This window comes from Pieris brassicae, chromosome 4, assembly GCF_905147105.1.
Source record: "Pieris brassicae chromosome 4, ilPieBrab1.1, whole genome shotgun sequence".
NCBI classification, from domain to species: domain Eukaryota; kingdom Metazoa; phylum Arthropoda; class Insecta; order Lepidoptera; family Pieridae; genus Pieris; species Pieris brassicae.
This window is the reverse complement of record NC_059668.1, coordinates 2,047,887-2,069,046: the sequence shown is the minus strand read 5'-3', so window position 1 is coordinate 2,069,046 and position 21,160 is coordinate 2,047,887. Positions and strand designations below refer to the sequence as shown.

General features: G+C 33.4%; 1 protein-coding gene across 16 annotated transcripts in view; it reads left to right on the top strand.

Annotated features, from left to right (window-relative positions):
- Positions 1-21,160, top strand: part of LOC123708877 (modifier of mdg4-like) — a 303,503-nt gene that overhangs the window by 112,464 nt on the left and 169,879 nt on the right. Inside the window, exon 5 of one of the 16 annotated variants that reach the window (XM_045659849.1) lies at positions 5,954-6,183. The exons of the other annotated variants lie outside the window; for them this stretch is intronic. Within the exon in view, the coding sequence (XP_045515805.1) occupies positions 5,954-6,168 (215 nt within the window). The 3' untranslated portion in view covers positions 6,169-6,183. Of the gene's footprint in view, positions 1-5,953; positions 6,184-21,160 lie in introns of those variants that run through there. 16 annotated transcript variants of the gene reach the window in all.

Here is a 21,160-nt window from a genome sequence, read left to right as displayed (position 1 = left end):
TACCGACGCGTCGGCGAATGTCATGAAATGAATGAAGCGAGAAACGTATGTCAGGACTGTAGCAAGTGATGGTCTGTGATTTCTGCCATACAACTGAACATATGCAATAATGAAATCCGACACAATTTAATATATAAAACAGGATCATTGGCGCAGAAAACTACTAAATTTTTATTATTATTTACAGCTGTTCTGTTAATCTGATATTGATAATTTGAATGATTGGCTAGAATAGCAATGACAAATTGTTTCAAAAATTACGTCGTCAATATAAACCCAATTGTTATATTTAATTGTCGATGGATAAATTTGAATTGTGTACCCCAGATAAAAAATGAAATGCGAATATCAAAAATGGATACTACAAAAGGCTATAGCAGTGTTGGCCACTAGGTTCAGTGTGTGACTCTCATCCCTGAGGTCGTAGGTTCTATCCACAGCCGTATAGCAATGGACGGAAGTCTATGTTCGGATCATACGGGAAAAGAAAACATCATAAGTATATAAACAGGTATGTTTCAAGTCGACGACAAGTGTCAGAAGGGTTTCTACTTGTTTATGTACTAAAAGCGCCACTCGCCCTTTAATCTGATATTGATAAGTTGAAATCTTTATTGCTTCTGGGACTATATGGGTCAACCAATTTTTCAGGTACCTTTATACGGTCACGCCGAGGAAGACGTCTTCTATGTATTGGTGGATATAGGTTTTGCGTACATATTACAAATAATATGAAAACTAGATGGAAATGTTCCACGCATAATGGAAGGTCTTGTCCCGCCCACGTACATACATTTCAGAATGAAATAATCAAAATATATAATCAACATAATCATTAATAAAAAAATGTATAAATTGTCTCTGTATAGAGATATTATTTAAAATTAACTAAATCAAGACTAATTTACTAAAAATGATATTTAACATAAGAAAATGTCCAATACTTAGTCTCTATTACAAGAAAAACACTGTTTTTGTGTACTATTTTTTTTCTCACTTACGACTGTTTAGCACTTAAGACTAAAATTGTAATAAATGAAATGACGTGACCCCACTGGAGGTCAGCTAATATGGGACATTTTGAATTGTCACATACAATTGACTTGGAAACAAAAATGTTTGACTTTGATATCTTGACTTTGATATATATGTGATGTAAATTATTTTTTGAAATGATTGAAACTGTAACAGACTTTGTTTTTTTTAAACATACATCACTAAAACCACTGAATTAAATCCGATCGAACACCGATTGATGTGAAATCTGTACCTTTTAAAATATACCTCTACATAATATTATAAATTTGAAGCATCCCTCGACAATCTTCGAGCTCCATCATCAGGATAGCTCAGTAATACATGGGTATTCCAAATGTTAGATAAATTTAATTTAATTAAAGCATTACCTACAACTTACTGTAGCCTGTAGCTGTGAGCCTGTACTCGGTTCGATACCCGACTGTGTACCAATAAACTTTCTATGTGCTCATTAACACTTGTCGTATGGTGAGGAAATCGTCATACCCTTTGGGGGTATGATCGACGGCATCTATCAGGCACAGAAGGCCAACTATAAATTATACCATATACTAATATAAGGCCTACTATACTAGTTTTCAAACCTACTTACCTATTAGAACATACACAAAACAGATACAGAATTCTGGGGCTTAGACCTACAATAACGTAAACCACATAATTAATACATATAATTAATTTCAGTTTCGTTCATGTGGTCGCGGCGGGGAAATCGTCTTCTATGCGTCAATGGGTATAAGTTTTGCGTACGCCAGCGTTGTATGAACACTCTCAAAACCAGATGGAAATGTTCCACACATAATGGAAAATCTTGTCCAGCCAATGTCCACACTTTTATGGATCAAATAATTAAATTACATAATGTACATAATCATTAGTTACGACTTAAGGTTTTAGTATTTTTATATTATTTTATAATTTACGATTGGCTTATATAAACTAGATCTATGTTATTGCAATTAAGGGTTTTATTGATTAGTTAATACAGATAATACATCTCGCATTCCTTACTTATGTTAATTATAGGAATTATAATAAATTGTTTACGGATTGAATTGTGTTTAATTAAAATATCATGCCTTCTTTAAAACAACTAGTATATGGCGGTGTACAGTCAAAACCGTTTACGACGACATCGTTTAGAACAAAATACCGGTTATGTTGACCAAAATCAAAGGTCCCGGCTGAATTCTATCGTATTAGGTACTTAATAACAACGTCATCGGCTGTTGCGACTATCGGTTTTACGCCAAATATGATTAGTCCCTTCGATGTCGTTATAAGACATTTTGACTGTATTTTATTGCTAATCTATGCGCCGCTTGTGATGCCAAAACTTATTATAATAAATTAAAAAAAAAACTTTAGTTTCCTACTAAATGGAAATCCATATTGATTCATGCCATTCAGTTAAAAACGAAAAGCAAATATTCCGTTCCTTATTACTCATATTATGACTTATAAAATCTTTTATTTTATTCATTACCGACTTAGTAGCAACTCTGTTTGATTAGTCATATTATGTGTAATATATAAATACATATATGTATAATGTGTAAAATATTACAGAGCTCGCGAGAGGACTGGCGTAGCCACTTCTCCTGTAACATTTAGATTATTTAGACGAGTGAGGTCTTGTAACTATGATGGTATTTATGTGTGGTTAAATTTCAGTGTCATTCATACAGTCACGGCGCGGAAGTAGACTTCTGGCTCTTGGCGGGTATACATTTTGCGTGCATGTGCGTTATGCAAATTCACAAAAAATTCGATGGAGATGTTCCACGAATAGGATCTGCAGAGCATTTGTTCACACAGTCGACGATCAACTTATTAGAATAAACAATTATCATGTACATTAGAATGTATTTAATTTATCAGGTACTTGATAAGCAGTGCCAGAACTGATGAAACTGTAAAACGATCGGTAAGAGAGTCAGAAGAACGAAAAGTCTGCCGTTTTTCTATCTGAATGATGTCCCTTGATGATCTACCGATAACCAATTTTGATGTAGTTCTTTCAATATACGGTATGATGTCTCAAACGAAGCATTGGAGAAAATTATCATTTAATATTGAAATTCGGGACGGTTAGCTTTTTAAGCTAGAGATTGATGATCTTGCGTCAAAGTTTGATACGTTGGAATAAATATAGTATCGAAAAATTTTGTTTAATTGCAAAATAATAGTCATATTAATTCGTTGCTATGGTAACCGTGGAAGAATAGCAACACACATCTTTATTCCAATTATAATAAGGTCTATGCAAATTCTTCTAACATTTCAATTTATAATTGCTATATTGTATAAATTTCAGCATACTTTAAACAATCCAAACGTGGCAATCGTCAACTTTGCGTTGAAGAGTATACCTTTTACTTGAAAAGTTATAGTGGCTTAAAAGCCTTGTGGAGATGTTCCACCCATAGGAAATGTCGGGCCTCCGTTCACACTGTTGAGGATGAAATTATCAAAATAAATAATTCTCATTCACATTAATATGCTGGTTTAACTTACCTATAATAACATCATAAAGAAGATTTGTAAGGAATTAATTTAAAATACACTCAATTAGTCATATGTTTTATATGTGTGTAACAATATATATACTATGTTGTTAAGTGAATCGTTATTATATTTTCGTAATACCGTTTAGTTCGAAAATTATGAATAGGTTTCTAGACAAATAGTTAAATGTATTTTAGTATTGTGTTTGGTTAACATAGCTTTTACACATTGGAAGAAAACAATTTTTTAACCGAGTTAAAGCTATGTATCTGTATTATTATAAACTTATAATTATTTTAAATTTAAATTTTCCCGACGTTTCGCGTGCTTTACAGCGTGCGTGGTCACGGTGACGGTGACGCTATACAAATAGCTTTAATACGGTTAAAAAAATTGTTTTCTTTAAGTATATTTTGTTATTTAGTATCTATTGTCGATAACGTCTCCGTCTTCGCAGTACGCCTGTGTGAGTATGGACGGTAAAAGTACGGGTGAGATACAGTAACGAGAATTTGCCCGATAGTCTTGAGTCCCGTTCGTTAAAACATTGATTGGTTTTTAACATACTAAGGGTCCGTTTCACAATGTGTGGATAAGGTACCAAATAGCTATGCAGCACATACATTATTTAGAAGATAAAAGTTTCGAATAAGAAACATCGCGTTTCATCGGACTCGTAACTTATGATGAACTTTATGTGACGAATAGCGCTGACAGTCGTGAAACGCAACAATAGTGTTTATACTACCAATAAGTAATAAATAGCCTATTTGGAATGTATGTAGAACTTATCCTTACATTGTGAAACAGACCCTAAATCTTCCTCTTTGAATTTTCATATAAATCGACAACCGGGATAATCTTTCTTTTTCTAACCTAATTTAATATGTGTTTAATATGTCATATATTAATTTCACGTTTACTTTCAGTTATTCTCGTCCAAACGAAACAGGGATGGGCGCTCATGGCAGCTGGATATCGTTTTATTAAACGCAGTTACGTATCGAAAAACACGAACAAATTCAGATGGCGCTGCTCGATGTCGAACTCGTTTAAATGTAAGGCGAATATACACACAATAGGTGATAGAATTGTTCTATTCAAAAATTTGCATAATCATAACCCACGCGTTGTGCGTAGTGTGCAAGGCATCTTACTTAGATTCGACTGTGAACCATTGGAAGTATAACATTTCAAGAGTTTTTTTCAGCCTTTAAAATATTTAAACTATTTTAGTTAATGCCTCTGATGATAGAGTTGCAGTAATCAGAGCTGTATAGATTTATGATAATATTACATATAGTTTTGTTTTTAAAAGATCTGTTTAGTATTCGGGGATAAATAACTTAAATCTTTACTGAGTGGCTTAGTTATTAATTGATTAACTACTCTGAGTACGACTTTAAACGTATGCCTAACTTAAATCTAACCTTAATGACCTACGAATTTTATTTATGAAGTAAGGTGTTGTTGAGATTAGATTTAATACAGGTCTCTGAAATCAAATTATATTTGTATATTTTGATAGAATTGAATATATTCAACACTGTATACAGACCACCTTTTAGGTCCAAGTTATAAGTGGATTTTTTGTTTATGTTGTGTCTTAATTAAAATTTTAAGAGCGTGTTAAATGTACTTTGTTTCTGTGTCTTAAGGAAATAGTCACATTTTTACTCGTCATAGAGGTTTCTATAGGGAAAGGAAAAGTGTTTTAGTCTTCACTATCTGAGGGCCGTCAGCTGTCACATTAGTGACACACTAAGTCGAAAAAATTATATGGAAACTGAGCGTTATATTTTTCTGTTTGTACTTAAGATTTCAAAAGAAAAATCTTGCCAAATATTATAGTTTAAGTGGTTTGTAAATCAATTATTGTAATTTATTATATTGTTGGTTTTTTATAGTTTTTAAGATTGTTAGTGTTATTTGTGAGGTCTTTTGATGAAGTATTTCCAACAATCTCTTGTCTATGTAGTCCATAATGAAGCTAGGTTACAGACGAAGAAGGCTGTTGGTGATATAATTCTCCTAAATGGAAGTCAAACTGGGAGTATTTTTCTATAACCTGCTGCACTCTGGAAGGTGAAGAAACAATGCTTAGCCCTGCAAGTTTCAAATTAAAACTTTCCGAGTTGCTTATCTACCTGGGATAATTTCAACTGTTGAAAATAATATATGAATAATTGTTTTTCTTTCTTTATATAACTGTACGGTTTTTACCGTACTTTATTAATTATCGTGGCATAACGTTGTTTTTATGAATATGTTTTCTGAAATAAACTTTTAACGAATTGGATAGTGTTTTATTTTAACTGTTCCGTCCTACTGTTTACTGCATGGTCTCAGAGTAACTGCTTTCTTGGGTTAAGAGTGTAAAAGAGATTAATATAAGATATGCTTTCAGATGAAATGCCGATATTCGGGACGTCTCAAGACGGCACCAAAGTGATTTTGTTTTCGGGTTTCCGTTACTATCAACACTTATTTGGGCAGGCGAGGGATTCGAAGAAGAGAAAATGGAGATGTATTGTCCACGGATGTAAGGGATCTTTGATAACATTTGATGACACCATTGTTAAAATTAACTCTAATCATAGCCATTCGCCGGATAATCATTAGGATTAGTTTAATTTTAAAACCTAAAAAAAAATTTTTTTTTATATATATTTAAGATATTGAGTATGATTTAGGTGAGGCTGAAAGTGACGCCCATTATTGTCAGACTTTTTGTATTTTATTGATGTTTTTTAAATGTTTTGGTTGATTTTGTCACCCATTAAATCATGTCTTAAGTTCGATAATTTATATTTCTAAATAACTGTGTAACTACGAAAGGCCGGCAACGCACTTGCGGGCCTTCAACATCAGGTGAGCCTCCTGCCCGTTTGCCTCCTATTACATAAAAAAAATTAATTCCCAATTAGTAACTATTAAAATAGTGAAATTTTAATAATTAATATTGATTTTGTTTACATGGGATACTTTTGTAATGAATGTATTACATTGTATGTATGTATTACACATTCATATAGGTAACACAATGTACACAAATGAACGTCAAAAAAATAAATATACATTAAATGCTTCTAGTTTTACATTTACTGCCAGTTCTCAAATCAAGGGGGTAGAACGGAAGAGAAGAACTGGCAATAAACTCTCCGCCACTCTTTTTAATCGCCAAGTTTTTTTTACAATGTTTTACACTATTTACATAAGTCGAATTATAATTGATCACGATTGCTGAAACGCACTCGTAACTCGTAACACTCGAATTATATATTGTGGGCTTACATGCCTAAAATAAATTTGATTTAAGATTTAGTAATTTTATTTTTTAAATATTTTTATAGTTAATATTGTACAGATACCGGCAAACATCTTGAACAAATGTCCTTGCCTGCGCAGAAGCGACTTTTAGGTATCACTCTCGGCGTGTCGATCGCGTGATTGGTAAATCAGTTGATGTTGGTGTGTGTACGATGCGCAAACTTTCCCCCACTCCCTTGTTTAATGCTCAAGAAGTTTGCCGGTAACTAACTTTAAATTTGTCTATGTTTTACAAACATAATAATCTTTCCCCTTTATAAAATTATTATAGAAAAAGCACTGTCTTTTGCACACCCAACTAACACCTTTAACAAGTTTTGAACTACATGTCAAGCTTTCACAATGGTGTCAATGCGGGAAACTAATTGGTTTAGGTGTAAGTGTTTAATACTTTGTCAAGCATAAGGTATTGCTAGTAATGTATTATTTCAACGCAATATGACAGAGACGATAAGTTATTTTTAATAGTATAATAGGCATGTGCTGGTACACTGTAACTCCCAATCGTGACGCCGATTTTGGGCCGCGCTTTGTTAAAGTTTGAATTGCATCAGAATCGGTATTTCTTTCTTATCGCTATTGGTAGTTATAGAGACCGGCGTCGATTAGTTTTTAAAAAGTAGTTAAGAAACTAAGTATATTATTGATAAACATATATAGAAAGTTTTTACATATCTAGATTATATTATGATGGCTGGGTTTGGTTAAATGTGAATCGTAATTGATACGAAACGTAATTTTTTATACAAATTAGAACAATTGTTTCAGATTCGATTCGAGCGTCAGTAAACGTAGTAGAACTTTATAGCCTAGAATTTTTTAGATAAATGTAATGTGTGCGTGTGTATTTGTGTTTAATGAAAACTTATCCGTAATTTTAATATAGATTTTAATAATTAATACTTTTACTGTACAAGGTCTTTTTTAACTTATTTCGTATGCTTTGTACTTCGTGCATTCCGAATTTTTTTAATTTGAATGTTTACTTAACTTGCTTATAATGTATGAGAAATAATAGTAAAATATCCAATATAAGTAGGGTGTGTTTTTTTTCTTTTCTTCTCTTTAAACTAAAAAATGTCAAAATCCCATTCAAACCTTAGTAAAAAATCACATACGTCGATATTATTGCTGCCCCTATTGACAACTTGGTAAGGACGACCTTTCAGCGATGTTTGGCCTGGTGGACTTGTCTGCTGTATTCGGTATTCTGAGATACTTCTGGCGCTGGGGTCAGTCCATGGGTTAATAAACTTTTTTTTCTTGAAAGAATAATAAATGACCCAAACTGAGACGGTTTTATAAAAATACTAATTCATCTATTTGTTTTAGATGGACCATTTATAGTACACTCAAAGCGTGGGAACCCAATACTAGTTCTTAAAGGCTACAGGTACTCTCTCAAAGTAACGAAGCCCTTCGAAAAGACGGTTATCAGGAGATGGCAATGCTCCACTCACACCAACCGGGGATGCCTGGCCACTATCATAACTCATGACCAGCATATTGTTAAGATGAAAAATGAGCACAACCACGTGCAAAGTAATATAAGGAATGTTAAACTTAACATGGCTGAAATGCTTCTAGGGTTTTATTGATAAATGGAGGAGTTGCACAAGGTATAGATGGAGTTGAAAAGGCATTGTGAGATTAAACAATCATACTTGCATATCATAGAAATGTGAGCCAAAATTACGCCAATAACAGAAAAAGAAAAGTTCGAAAAACCCTTGCAATCTTCTTTCTATTATGTGGTTTAAACCTACTTAGAAGTATTATCGCCTTTTTGATGTTTCAAATATATGCTACGAGTTAAGTTGTAGCGATGTTTCTACTGTGGTTGCAGTAAGAAAATGTATGAATAATTTCCCAATATTATTGGAAATTTCTTCATTCTAACAAATAGTTTTAAATTAATAAAAAATCTGTTAAATAAGGAGAGATAATTTGGCGTGGAATGCTTGCCAAAAAGTGTATTAGGAAGTAAGAAAAGTGAATAATATTTTTTAAGGTTGGCGCGTAAATCTTTTACCCTTTTACCGATAACACGCTTAAAGAGATCTACAATATATTGTTTTTTCAATGAAACGGCATGAAAGTGTCATTTGAAAAAAATGTGTTACATATACAATACTTATAAATAACTAGTTAGTTTCGGGGTGTCTAGGTGTTACTGTATAAGCTTGTAGTTTTTAAGTGGAGTTAGTAATTGTGGCATCTTGGTATGTTGATATGCGGTTTTTGACTTGAAACTTGAATGTTGATCTCAAAGTAAACTTTTTCTTAATCAGTGATATCTTTTCTAGTAGATAAATATGTTTCTACAGTCGCGATGTACATTACAACACATATAAAATATTGTGTTTGATTTTCGGGAGTAATTTATATACATATATGAAGCATTTAATGGTCAAGTCTTATATTATTAGTAATATACATAGTTGTCTTATATGTTTAAGGCAAATATGTAAACACTACTAACACTACACTAGGTGACTAAGTGTCTCGTTTATATCCATAAATGAACGTAAGTAACAATTTTAAATGTAAATCTTAATTTGAATACAGAAACTGTTGCTTTTTATATATGAATTATTTATTTTGTCACGAAACAAAATCTAAGTTATTTTATTAAAATAGTTTATCGCCTTTACGATACTCATGTACATTTTTATTATTTTATTATTTATAACATTTTTTGTATTTATCATAAATGTTATTGTATGCAATTAGGTCTAACCTAAATATTCTAGTAGATTTGATTAAAAGGAAGTCGTAAAACTAGCCTGGTTTTATTTCACGTATCTTGTTAAGAGTAACACATCATCATTTACATCTTACATATTATTTAAAACAGAACAAATCCGACCTCACGCTACAGCTATGAAAGACAAATTTCTGTAGGCATATACAATGTGTTTCGTAGGTAATAACATTAAAATGATAACGCACTAGAGCTCAACGATATTAAACGATTTTCAAAATTTGAATTAAATCAATTAAGCCGTTTGATCATAGTTGTATTTTGTTTTTTACAAAGCGTCATATTTTATATTTCCCATTGATATTTTTTATAAGAGATGTTGACCTTTTGTGTTACACTATAGTGCGAAAAGTATGGCTATACTATCTATCCCCTGCCCGCTCATTTGTCGCTGTGACCAAAACTGCTTATGTAATTTGTCCACGCGCAGGTCATTTTATGCGCGCGTAATAATCTTAAGTCGTACGAATAAAGAGGTTGTGTTTTGTAAAAACCCAATATCAATTAAAAAGTTGTAGTTAACTTAAGAATAGAAACACCAATTAACTATAGGTACAAATAAGTGCTAACAACAAATATATTTTTCTTAGGCATCACTAAAAGTTAACCGTTAAAGTGAAATGCCGAAACAAAAGTACAAACCTACTTGGAAACAGCAATAATTATTAAACGTAAAATTGAATGTATTACAAAGATACATTTATCATAGGCTACATACATTGAATATAGTTGAGAATTATTGCAATATTCATACGACACTTCATCGACACTCATTTGTTATGATTTCGACACAAGTGAACTTAACTATAACATTTAAGTCATAATTGTAGGTATTTTTTAGCTCCTACTGAACGAGCACGCAAATGAAGTTTATTGACTGATTTTGACTCAATTTGTTTGTCTCGACAAATGGGTTACTTAATGTTTAACATTTTCCTTGTATTTTTACGTTTATATGCATTTTGCGTTATATTACACTGATATCCTTTAAATAGAAAAATAAATATGATTACGTTTAAAACACGTTTCAGATTTATATTTCTAAAAAGACAATTTTTTTAGTAGTATTTTTCTTAACATATTATTTATGTTTCCTCCCCGTTATTTCCACAAAAAAATACAAAAACAAATCCAACAATTATGGGAAACTAATATCAGCAAGTTTGCCGAAGGTAATACGGCAAAGTTGCTAATATTTTCCATCTCTATACCGCTGTTTATGAAAGTTTGTGAAAAAAGGTTTTGGATTGATAGCATTATGTATAGTCCGCTAACTTTTACCATGGGATGGTGAAATCATGATTGAATAATGACAAAACTATATTAAATTACCGGACACGTTTGAATTCTGAAAGTAGCTCATAAGCTTCATCATCAGCCAATGGAATTTTGGGTCCTGGACGTAGGCCTTCTCCATTCTCATCCAACTCAACCTGTATTACGCCTTTCGCATCCACTAGCAGTCTACATATGGTGGCCAGGCGGTTTTTTGTCTCCATTTTACGTGTCTTAGTGTCTACATCGTTAGCAAATATATCGTATAAAACTTACGCCACTGTTTCATTATCTTCATCAATACGAAACATTTCTCTAATTACAAATAAGTTTTCAGGACACATTATTTTCGAGACGACTACTCCAAGAGGCACGGCGGCCTTATCCATAGATGGCTACGAATATGTACGACAATACCAGACGACAAACATCGCAGGTCTTATAAAGATACGTTGGCACTGCCCTAAACGCAGGTTCGGATGTAAAGCTAATGTACATACTGTAGATGGTAAAATAACTTCTAATAATTTTATTCATAATCATTAAAGTATTTGAATTGTTTCTTATTTCTTCGTAAGGTATTTATATCATAAAGAAAAGTTATCATTTTGTGCTTTTTTGATTTGGATAATAAATGGGCTACAAGCTGAATTGCGTAAGTGACTTATTAAAAGCAGTATTGGCCTAGTGGTATTAGCGTGCGAATCTTGTCCTAAGTTTGAATCCCGAGAAAATATGCGCAAGAAACACTCGCAAATAGCTTGTAGGAAAACATGAGGAAACCACATACCTTAGAAAAATACTCGAAGTGTGAAAGGCATATAAGGCTGATCACCATTAGAAAAAACGATCACTTAACATATACAGGAATTTGAGGCCAAAACTAAAAAGGTTGTAGCGTATGTTAATCCACGAATTCCTCGGTCTATAAGTCTCATCGAGATGTTTTCATTCAGTTATGTTTCATCTTAGGAAATAGTCTCACAGAGACAATAGTAGCACAGCACTACGCACTTGTTGGTACAACTTTTTTTATATATAAAACAATGGGGGCAATTGGGCAGGAGCTTCACCTGATGTTAAGTGATACCGCCGCCCAACGACACTCTCAATGCCAGAGGGTTGCGAGCCTTTTAGGAATTGGTACGCTCTTTTCTTGAAGGACCCTAAGTCGAATTGGTTCGGAAATACTTGCGTGGGCAGCTGGTTCCATATAGCGGTGGTGCGCGGCAAAAATTGCCTTGAAAAACGCTCAGTCGTGGAACGGCGGACGTGTAGGTGATACGGGTGGAATTTTGTATTCTGCCTCGAAGTTCGATAATGAAACTCAGTTGCAGGTATCAATCCGAACAACTCCTCTGAACATTCTCCATGGTAAGATCATAATTAGCTGTAGCATTTGGGTATGTTGCTTTATAGCTATATGCGGCCTGGGTCGAGGTGGTGCTAGAACGGTACAAGGGTTATTAAAATTACATAAAGTTTTCATCAAGGAATAGATGGAATAAGATACAGTCATAAGATACTATCGTTATGTTGTTGAAAGAAAAATCGCTTACAACTAAGCTTCCTCTTTTTCTTGATATCCAAGGTCAGGTGCATCCCCTACCCCCAAAAGTTGCAGGGGTATGTGGGACTCGACCGACACCAGAAACTCTGCTATTCAGAGACTAGGTGAGTTACGTTATGCCACGCTACGGAGGCTCCGGAATCACTCTTGCACACTACCGGGATCTCAACGGCGTGTTATACGAAAAACCTAGGCTGGCATATCTATTTACTCCCTTCTAATCCTAGGTCGAAACCTAAAGCGTTCCCGCTATCGCTATAATTATAGAGAAGGAGACAGCAGAACTCCTTCTCTATAATTACTTGCTAACAGAAGGATACCACTGCATTGCATACCTTGTCACTACATGGCATTTTCTGAACATTATGACGTAGCTGAGACCACTTCCGACAATCCTCCAACGTATGACAACTAAGTTCGCTAGGAAATCCACGCTTCAGTTTTTCTAATTGGTATACGCTATCACGAGTGTGATTGAAAAACAAATCTCATTATTTCTTGGCTTGACGCCTTGTTTTCAGCTTATGGTAGGAAAAAGCTTTAGGTATCTAGTAACTGCAAAAATAAGGATATATCGTTAAACTCGTGGTATACTCAACTATTAGGTATCACGCACTTTGTATATTAAATTACATATATGAACATCTTTCATTAAATATTGCTAAACGCTATTTGTTCGTGTGTCGTTAAGGTGGATTGTTGGAATTTGAATAAAAGTTTTGTGAAGGATTAAAATACGTATATTGTTTCAGAGACGGCTTATTATTTCGCATCAAAACGTGGAAATGTTCAATTACGTTATAAAGGCTATACATATTCCATCAGGAAAACGGAACAGGATAAAAATGAAAGCCTACCCAAGCGGTGGTATTGTTCAAGTCATCACTCGAAAGGATGCAAAGGTGCAATATACACTTTAAACAATGATATTCTACAAGAGAGATATGCTCATATACACGATAAGACAAATTAAAATTAATGTATGTATTATTAAATGGAAAATTGTTATTATGAAGTTTTTACTTATACCTACCAAATATACCTTGAACTTTAATTAAAAGCGAGAAGCGAACTGTGATTTTAAATGTCAACATTATCTAAGTTGAAACTAGTTAACTATTAATTAAATGGAAAATTTCATGAAGTTTTATTTTTCACAACCTATGCACCATTTAACACGAGTTCTAGTACGAACTATGACTCCCAGATGTGAAAGCTCTGTACGTTTTTAAGACGCGAGAGCCATATGTCTAGTCAAATCTTTTTAGCCGACGGTATAAATGCGTTAATAAGGCATTAATCTACACACACACGCCACGATTTGACAAGTTTAGTGAAACAATATAGGCTTTGGTTTGGACGAGTTCTATACGTTTATATACATTTATTTGTATATATAATATGAACACTACATAACTCAACAATACATTTGTTAAATGTAGTGTAACTTATTATTGCAGTTATTAAATTTTTAAACTTATTAAAGAAGCACCCTAGAAAATTCTATGTAAGACTTTTGCAAATCTAAATTATAAATTTCTATTAACAATACGGCTTGTTACAGTTGAATACATACGATCAATTCGGGGTAAACCGTTAATCAAACATGACGGTTATACATATCATCTTACTTCGGAGATTGGTTTGAAAGCGAGATGGCGTTGTTCTACACACAACAATAGAGGCTGCAATGCAACCATTGTTATGGTCAATGGACTGATTATATCAAGGACCGGTCCTCACACTCATTTACCGCCAAATCAGAGCAAACAACTTTAGACTAATTAGACCTGCCTCTCTTGTTCATTAACTGATGCCCAACGTTTTGCTCTTATCACTCTTGTGTGTGACAAATGTGACAAAACATTATTTGACTAATTGAGGTTTTAAATATATTTATGGATAAGACTTTAATTATACGTTTATTTATGTATAAAACGATTTATTTAGCTAGTAATTAGTGTAATTAGTAATATAATAGAAAATATTGGTTACTTTTAAGGCGTCTTTGATTCGTATTTTTATTATATTCTCTTGAAAGCAAATTATTTATATATATTCATATAGGTAACCCAATGTACACTTATGAACGTCAGAGAAATAAATATACATTAAATGCTTCTAGTTTTACATTTACTGCCAGTTCTCAAATCAAAGGCGTAGAACGGAAGAGAAGAACTGGCAATAAACTCTCCGCCACTCTTTTTAATCGCCAAGTTTTTTTTTTGTTTTACACAACGTTTGTAAGGAGCTGCAACCTTTACACCATGTTCCACATGGCATCTTAAGTAATAAATAATAATAAAAAATTAAAGATTTGTCTCAAATTGTCAAAGATCCTCTATCAGCAGGAGGCATGGTGAAATAGGAGCACGCACTTAACCCTTGAAACTTGTTCTGTATAATGTTAGTCTGTATTATATACTTAATATTTTATACTGAGACTCCACGTTATATTGGACGTCAAATATCTGTTAGATTTATATCACTGTATAATTTACAACATCAAGAAAAAGCTTGCATTGTATATATTCTAAAATTAAGAACTTTCGTCTATGTGACAAACCACAAAGATGCAAGGAACGGAGAAGGTATCAAATAGCCACTTCTTCCTTGTATCTTCCCTTTTGTGTTTTCTTTAGCTTACAAGCCTCACTATTCATTAAAAACCATTGAGAATAAAGAAAAAAAATCTTCATAGATACAGATGGAACCTAGCCTTGTTTAGAGTATGCTTTTAAGTTATTGGAGTTTATATAAATCTGTATATGAGATACACTAGTACACTGCTAGTAGTGTTATCCCTAAGGTCGTAGGTCCGATCCCCGCATTTAATACTTGCTCGTACGATGAAGGAAAGCATCATGAGGAAACCGGCATGTCTTAGAGTTAAAGAAATGCGGCGTGTGTCAGGTACGTTGTGACCACTCCAAAGGACCACGAAACAGAAATCTAAGGCCCACTTAAACTGGCGCTACACGCCACTGGTTTAGTTTTGACGATAAGATACTATCATGTTCAATCATGAGAAGTCATCTTTCTTTAAAATAAACCTGATTAGGACAGTTATTTTAGTTTAATAATAAGAAGTCATAAGTTCTTAATCGAAAAAAATCCTCTCCACAATAGGTGTGGCTAATTGCTGACTCTTTAAGTCAGGAAGTAAGTTAACATTTATGTATATATGTCAGGATGTATATGGTGTTTTAGATTTATTTATAAAACAATTAAAGCATTTATAAGTTTTCTGTTTATATCATTATAATAACCATAAATAATAACCTTTTCTTGTACAGTCCAGCACTAGCATGCTCCTATTTCCATTTTGGTCTCGAAGCTCAATTATAAGGAAGGCTCATCGCCGTCGAGGGCGACGTTTGTGTTATGGGGGTTACTGTGTTTAAAAGAGTGTTTAAGGAAGATGTATTACAATAAGTATTTTCCTTTTTTGCTAGTTAAATCATTCTTTCTTTTATTATATTTTTGGAAAAAAGTTGCATAAATATAATAGAGAAAATAGATCGTAAGCGTAACTGAAAAGTGGAGCAACAAAGTGGAGTGGAGTTATTGTATAAAATTTTAAAAGGTGTACAATAAGCGGAAGAAAAATTGAAAGAAAGAAAGAAAAACTTTATTGTACACAATATACAGGATATTTAGGTAAAGTAAAGTGCACTGGGCCCCACACTAGGTGTTCCCTGAGTTGTTGGTAGCCAGTCTTTTCTTTTTAACATATAAACTGTATTTACCTTTATCTATATAACAATATACAACAAATTTATATAAAAAGTATTTCTGCAAAATAAGAATATTGTCTGTATTAGCATAGGATTGGTTGACAAGACATTCTTTGAGATTTTTAGTAAGAGAGTGAGTAATGTGAGTTTTGAAGTGTTGGTGATAATTTTGTTTTTAAGGAAGTGGTTATAGATGAAAGGGCCTCGGAAGGAGAGAAAGCCTTGGGCGGAGAAAGTTCGTTTTTTGGGTTGCTTATATATAGGTTTGCATTGTGTTTCTTTCAGTTTCAGACAAAAAAGTCTGCATATTGCCTCTAAGTATTAATGTCTAGCAGTTAAATGCTTTGTTTCTTTGAACTTAATATCTTAAAAATGCCGCTCCACCCCATACCGATATGCAGTAAGATAATATTGACTGGCATAACGCAGTATACACTATCTTGATTGATTAGAAGATGGATAGACCAGATTAAGTTAAGATAATATAATATAATAAAATATATAAGATAATAAAATATATATTATTACACTACAAAGCGCTTACAACCCTAAAGTCGTGTGGCGAACTGTTGTGAAATGTATTTCTAATCTGTTAGTAAGCCGGCGATATAGTAGGAACTACTTGCATGTAAGGCAAATAGAAGCCGATATAGATATGAAGAGTTCAATTAATATTTTTATTTATTTCAGATCACATTGACTACTGTTTTATACGGAGTCGAATCGGAAAGCGGGATCTCATTATGGCGAATGGATTTACGTTCTCCTATCACGCCGTGAATAATTACCGTTGTTCGTCGAATTCGTCCGGATGTAAAGCACGTATTAGACTAAAAGCCAATAATAAAATAATAGTCGCTAAGTCAAATTTAAGTCATACACATGAACCACCGAAATATGTACTCACGCGTAATGGGGAGTATATGAAAATATAATATGGAACATAAAAAACTGAGTATTGCCTTATGTTAACATAGCTTTTACACATTGAAAGAAAACGCTTTTTTAACCGGATTAAAGCTATTTGTATTGTAATAAACTTATAATTATTTACATAATTTCCGTTATTTCATAAGACACCTTGACCATGCACGACGACGACCTTTTTTTCTTCGACGTTTCGCGCTTTATAGACGCGAAACGTCGAAAAAAAAAGTAAATGTAAAATTATAAGTTTATAATAATACAAATAGCTTTAATCCGGTTAAAAAAGTGTTTTCTTTCAATAAGAAACTGATTTCGATACTCAAATTTAATTAAAAGGTTGTATGTCTCAATTTAATGTCGTTTAAATTGCTTTAATTTGTGAAAGTCCTTATAATTGGTTGAATGTAAAAATGAGTACATAGTTTATACAATTAGTATATTGTTAAATTGAGATGTGCGAGTAGTGTTGGCCTAGTGGCTTCAGCGTGCGACTCTCATCCCTGAGGTCGTAGGTTCGATCCCCGGCTGTGCACCAATGGACTTTCTGTCAATGTGCGCATTTAACATTCGCTCGAACGTTGAAGGAAAACTTCGTGAGGAGACCGACTTGCCTTAGACCCAAAAAGTCAGGCACAGATATTGTATAGACGGGAAAAGATCTTTACGTTTTAAATGTTTTAAATTTTGCCTAAGAACTGATTATGACCTTTTTGAATCTAGTGGAAGAGCTAAATTTTGAGAGCCCGTTGTGGATTATGTGTTTATTATAATGTCTGTATATATAATAAATACCTTATTTTTAATACTTCTTTAAAATCATACAATATACACATATATATGCAATTTTATTTATTATAAATTTGGATGCTTCAGGATCATATTTATTGGAAAATATGATGAATATGTTTGTCTTTAGCGCATTGTCTTAATGTAAATAACATAATCTGTAAAATCTTCAAAGGAGCTGTGAATTATGTGATTAAAGGCCGGCAACGCACTTGTGTCAATGGGCGGCGGGCGGTTACCACCTAACATCAGGTGAGGCTTTAGCCTGTTTGCCTCCTATTAAATAAAAAAATAGTCTCGATTATAAATTACATTGTTTTATGCTATCAAATGTAAATAAAATCGTAAACCTTTATAAAATCATTATTCTATGTTAAATATGGTTTATAAAAAACTACTTTATAAGTCAAGATGTTGACGGCGAAACAATTGTTCTGGTTGAAACATATAAAATAAATTAGATATAAAATTCTAGTGATGATAAATTATCTTTTTTTTTTAGTTTCCTCAAAATACTTAATGGAGAAAATAAAAATTGGTTATGAAAATTATCTGAAGACCACTGACGCCTATGGAACGACGAAAAAAGGATTCGCAAAGTATCTCTCGACGGTCCCCAAAAAAATGGTTGAAAAGTATGTCCGATGTGGTGACTGTACTGTGAAAAAAGATAGGAAAACCAAGCACTGTTGCTTGAAATGTGATAAGCCGATTTGTATGGAACACGCCATATTTACGTGTGGCAATTGTACGGATATAAAAGTTTAATTTTGGTATGAAATACGTTGTTATTCTGACTAGTAGTTGTTGAAAGGACTTACGCTGAAGCGAAATTATGTATGAGAATGGAATTAGAAAGGTCTAGAACGGAGTCTTTAAAGTTATTGTGTTGGTTCGATAGAATGGTTTTTGTTAATATTGATTAACCAAATATGTAAATTATATGAAAGAAGTTTAAAGTTAATACGCATAAAAATAAAAATAAATCAAAGGCGCTACAAACTTTTTAGGTCTCGGCCTAAGATTCTGTATCTGCTTCATGATCATTTGTTAATCGACGTTGGTGATCAGGCTGCCTATTCGACAGCGTGCCTGACACACGTCATCGACTTTTTGGGTCTAAGCAAGCCGATTTCCTCGCGATGTTCCTTCACCGGTCGAGCTAAAGAAAATCCATTGGTGCACAGCCGGGGATCGAACCTACAACCTCGGGAATGAGAGTAGCACGCTAGGCCAACACTGCTCTTAAAATTAAAATAATTACAAATATATTTGAATCATTACATTTTAAACTGGTTTCATTTAACGAAATTTAAAAAAAAGTAAATATCGGAAGAAAATATTTTATCTTATCTACACTTGGAGAGCTCACTTAGTTGAATTAATAATTTGTTAACAATTATTGTTATTTATTATCGATTATATATTTATCGAATTAGCGAACTGTCGAATCGACTCCCGGTGGGGTCTTCCCTGAGGGATACGACCTCAAACTATTCAATATTAGAGTGTACCTTGAAAGAAACACTTTTTTACCGGATTGAAGCTATGTTATATATGTATTAGTATCGCGTGCTTTAAAGCGTGCGTGGTCACGGTGATTGAAGTCAAAAGGTGTTGAATGTCAAAAAGTATCACAGCTGTAAAGAAAGTTGTTTTATCTGTATTTATTGCCCCGGAGTTGATATCGACTAAAAGATGATGGGTTTTTGCTTAAATGACTCACGGTGTCCTCTATTTTCGCGGTTTGTTTGTGTGCGTGACCAAGCACGCTGTAAAGCACGCGAAACGTCGGAAAAAATTATGTAAAATAATTATAAGTTTCTAATAATACATAGCTTCAATCCGGTAAAAAGGTGTTTTCTTAAAAGTTATGTTAACAAAATACAATACTAGTGTACTAGTCCATCAAAGCCGGCAACGCACCTACTAAAAATGGATGTATATGGGCTGTAATTACTGACTTTTTTCCCATAGACTCGTTTATATAAAAAAAAATGCACAACACACGAAGATTTTCACTGCATTTAATAGTTTTAATTTTAAAACATTCTGAGACCTGTATATTTTGTAACTTTTACGACAACGCAGGCTAAGCTTGCTCACACAGTCTCACAAAGGCGGCGGCGGGCGCAAATGAATTTCTACCTCCTAACAAAAGGGTGACTTACTCAGCAACAGTTTTATATACTATAAACCCGGATAAATGTTTCAAAATCTAGATAAGAATCACAATTATGAATATGTGTCATTTCAGAAAGCATTGGATATGTGAAAATACCGACTCGAGGCGGGAAATTCCTTTTAATGGTGAATGGCTTCACTTATTGGAGAAGTAATATGAGGACGTACTATTGCTCCAGAAATTTCTCTGGATGCAAGGCCAGTGTCAAGCTGACAGAGGATGACAGGATATCCATATTTGAGTCGCGAATAGATTGCCACACGCATCCTCCACCCAACTATCTTGTTACAGAATGTGGACAGTACATAAAAAGACGTTTTTAGAATACAATCAATAAATGTACTATATCCATTGAATGTCTTTAGAACTAGTGTTGTATTATTACGTAGAAGATCCAGTGTATATCTATGAAAACACGAACTGAATATAAAATGTAGGCATTTTTTTAATTTAAAAAAATCGGTTGTCTGTAAAGTCGGTTGACTGAGTCGAACGTGACAACGTCATAAGAAAATACTGATGAAAATGCAAAAAAAATTCAAACGAAATTTTTAATTTTATTTGTTTGATAGATATTGTGTATGGATATAGAGAAGTAGGTACATGGAAATCACAATTGAATTGATTAAGTTACATTTATTTGTACGCATAAATACAATTATGTCAATGTCATGTAATATATCTGGCAAATGCAAGATACATATACACTACAAAATGTCAAACGCTGCCGAACGCGGAGGCCGGTTGTGCCTCTTCGTCGCTCGTTCCGCGCTCTAGCTTGCACTTTAAGCCTTTAATGGAATGCCTCTGAGCGAGGTAATGCTGCATGAGTCATGTTCTTTCGAGCGTTCAGCCGGCTCCATCGAATTATAAGACGTTGTCACGTCAAAAAGTAATGGAAGTATTATGGGAATGTGGTTATTTCATGTTAAAAATAAATATATAATTTACTTGACATAGAAGTAGCTAATTTCTATATGATATAGGTTATTACCGACTTCGTCGATAGATGATATAAATGGCAGTGAATTCATAAGATC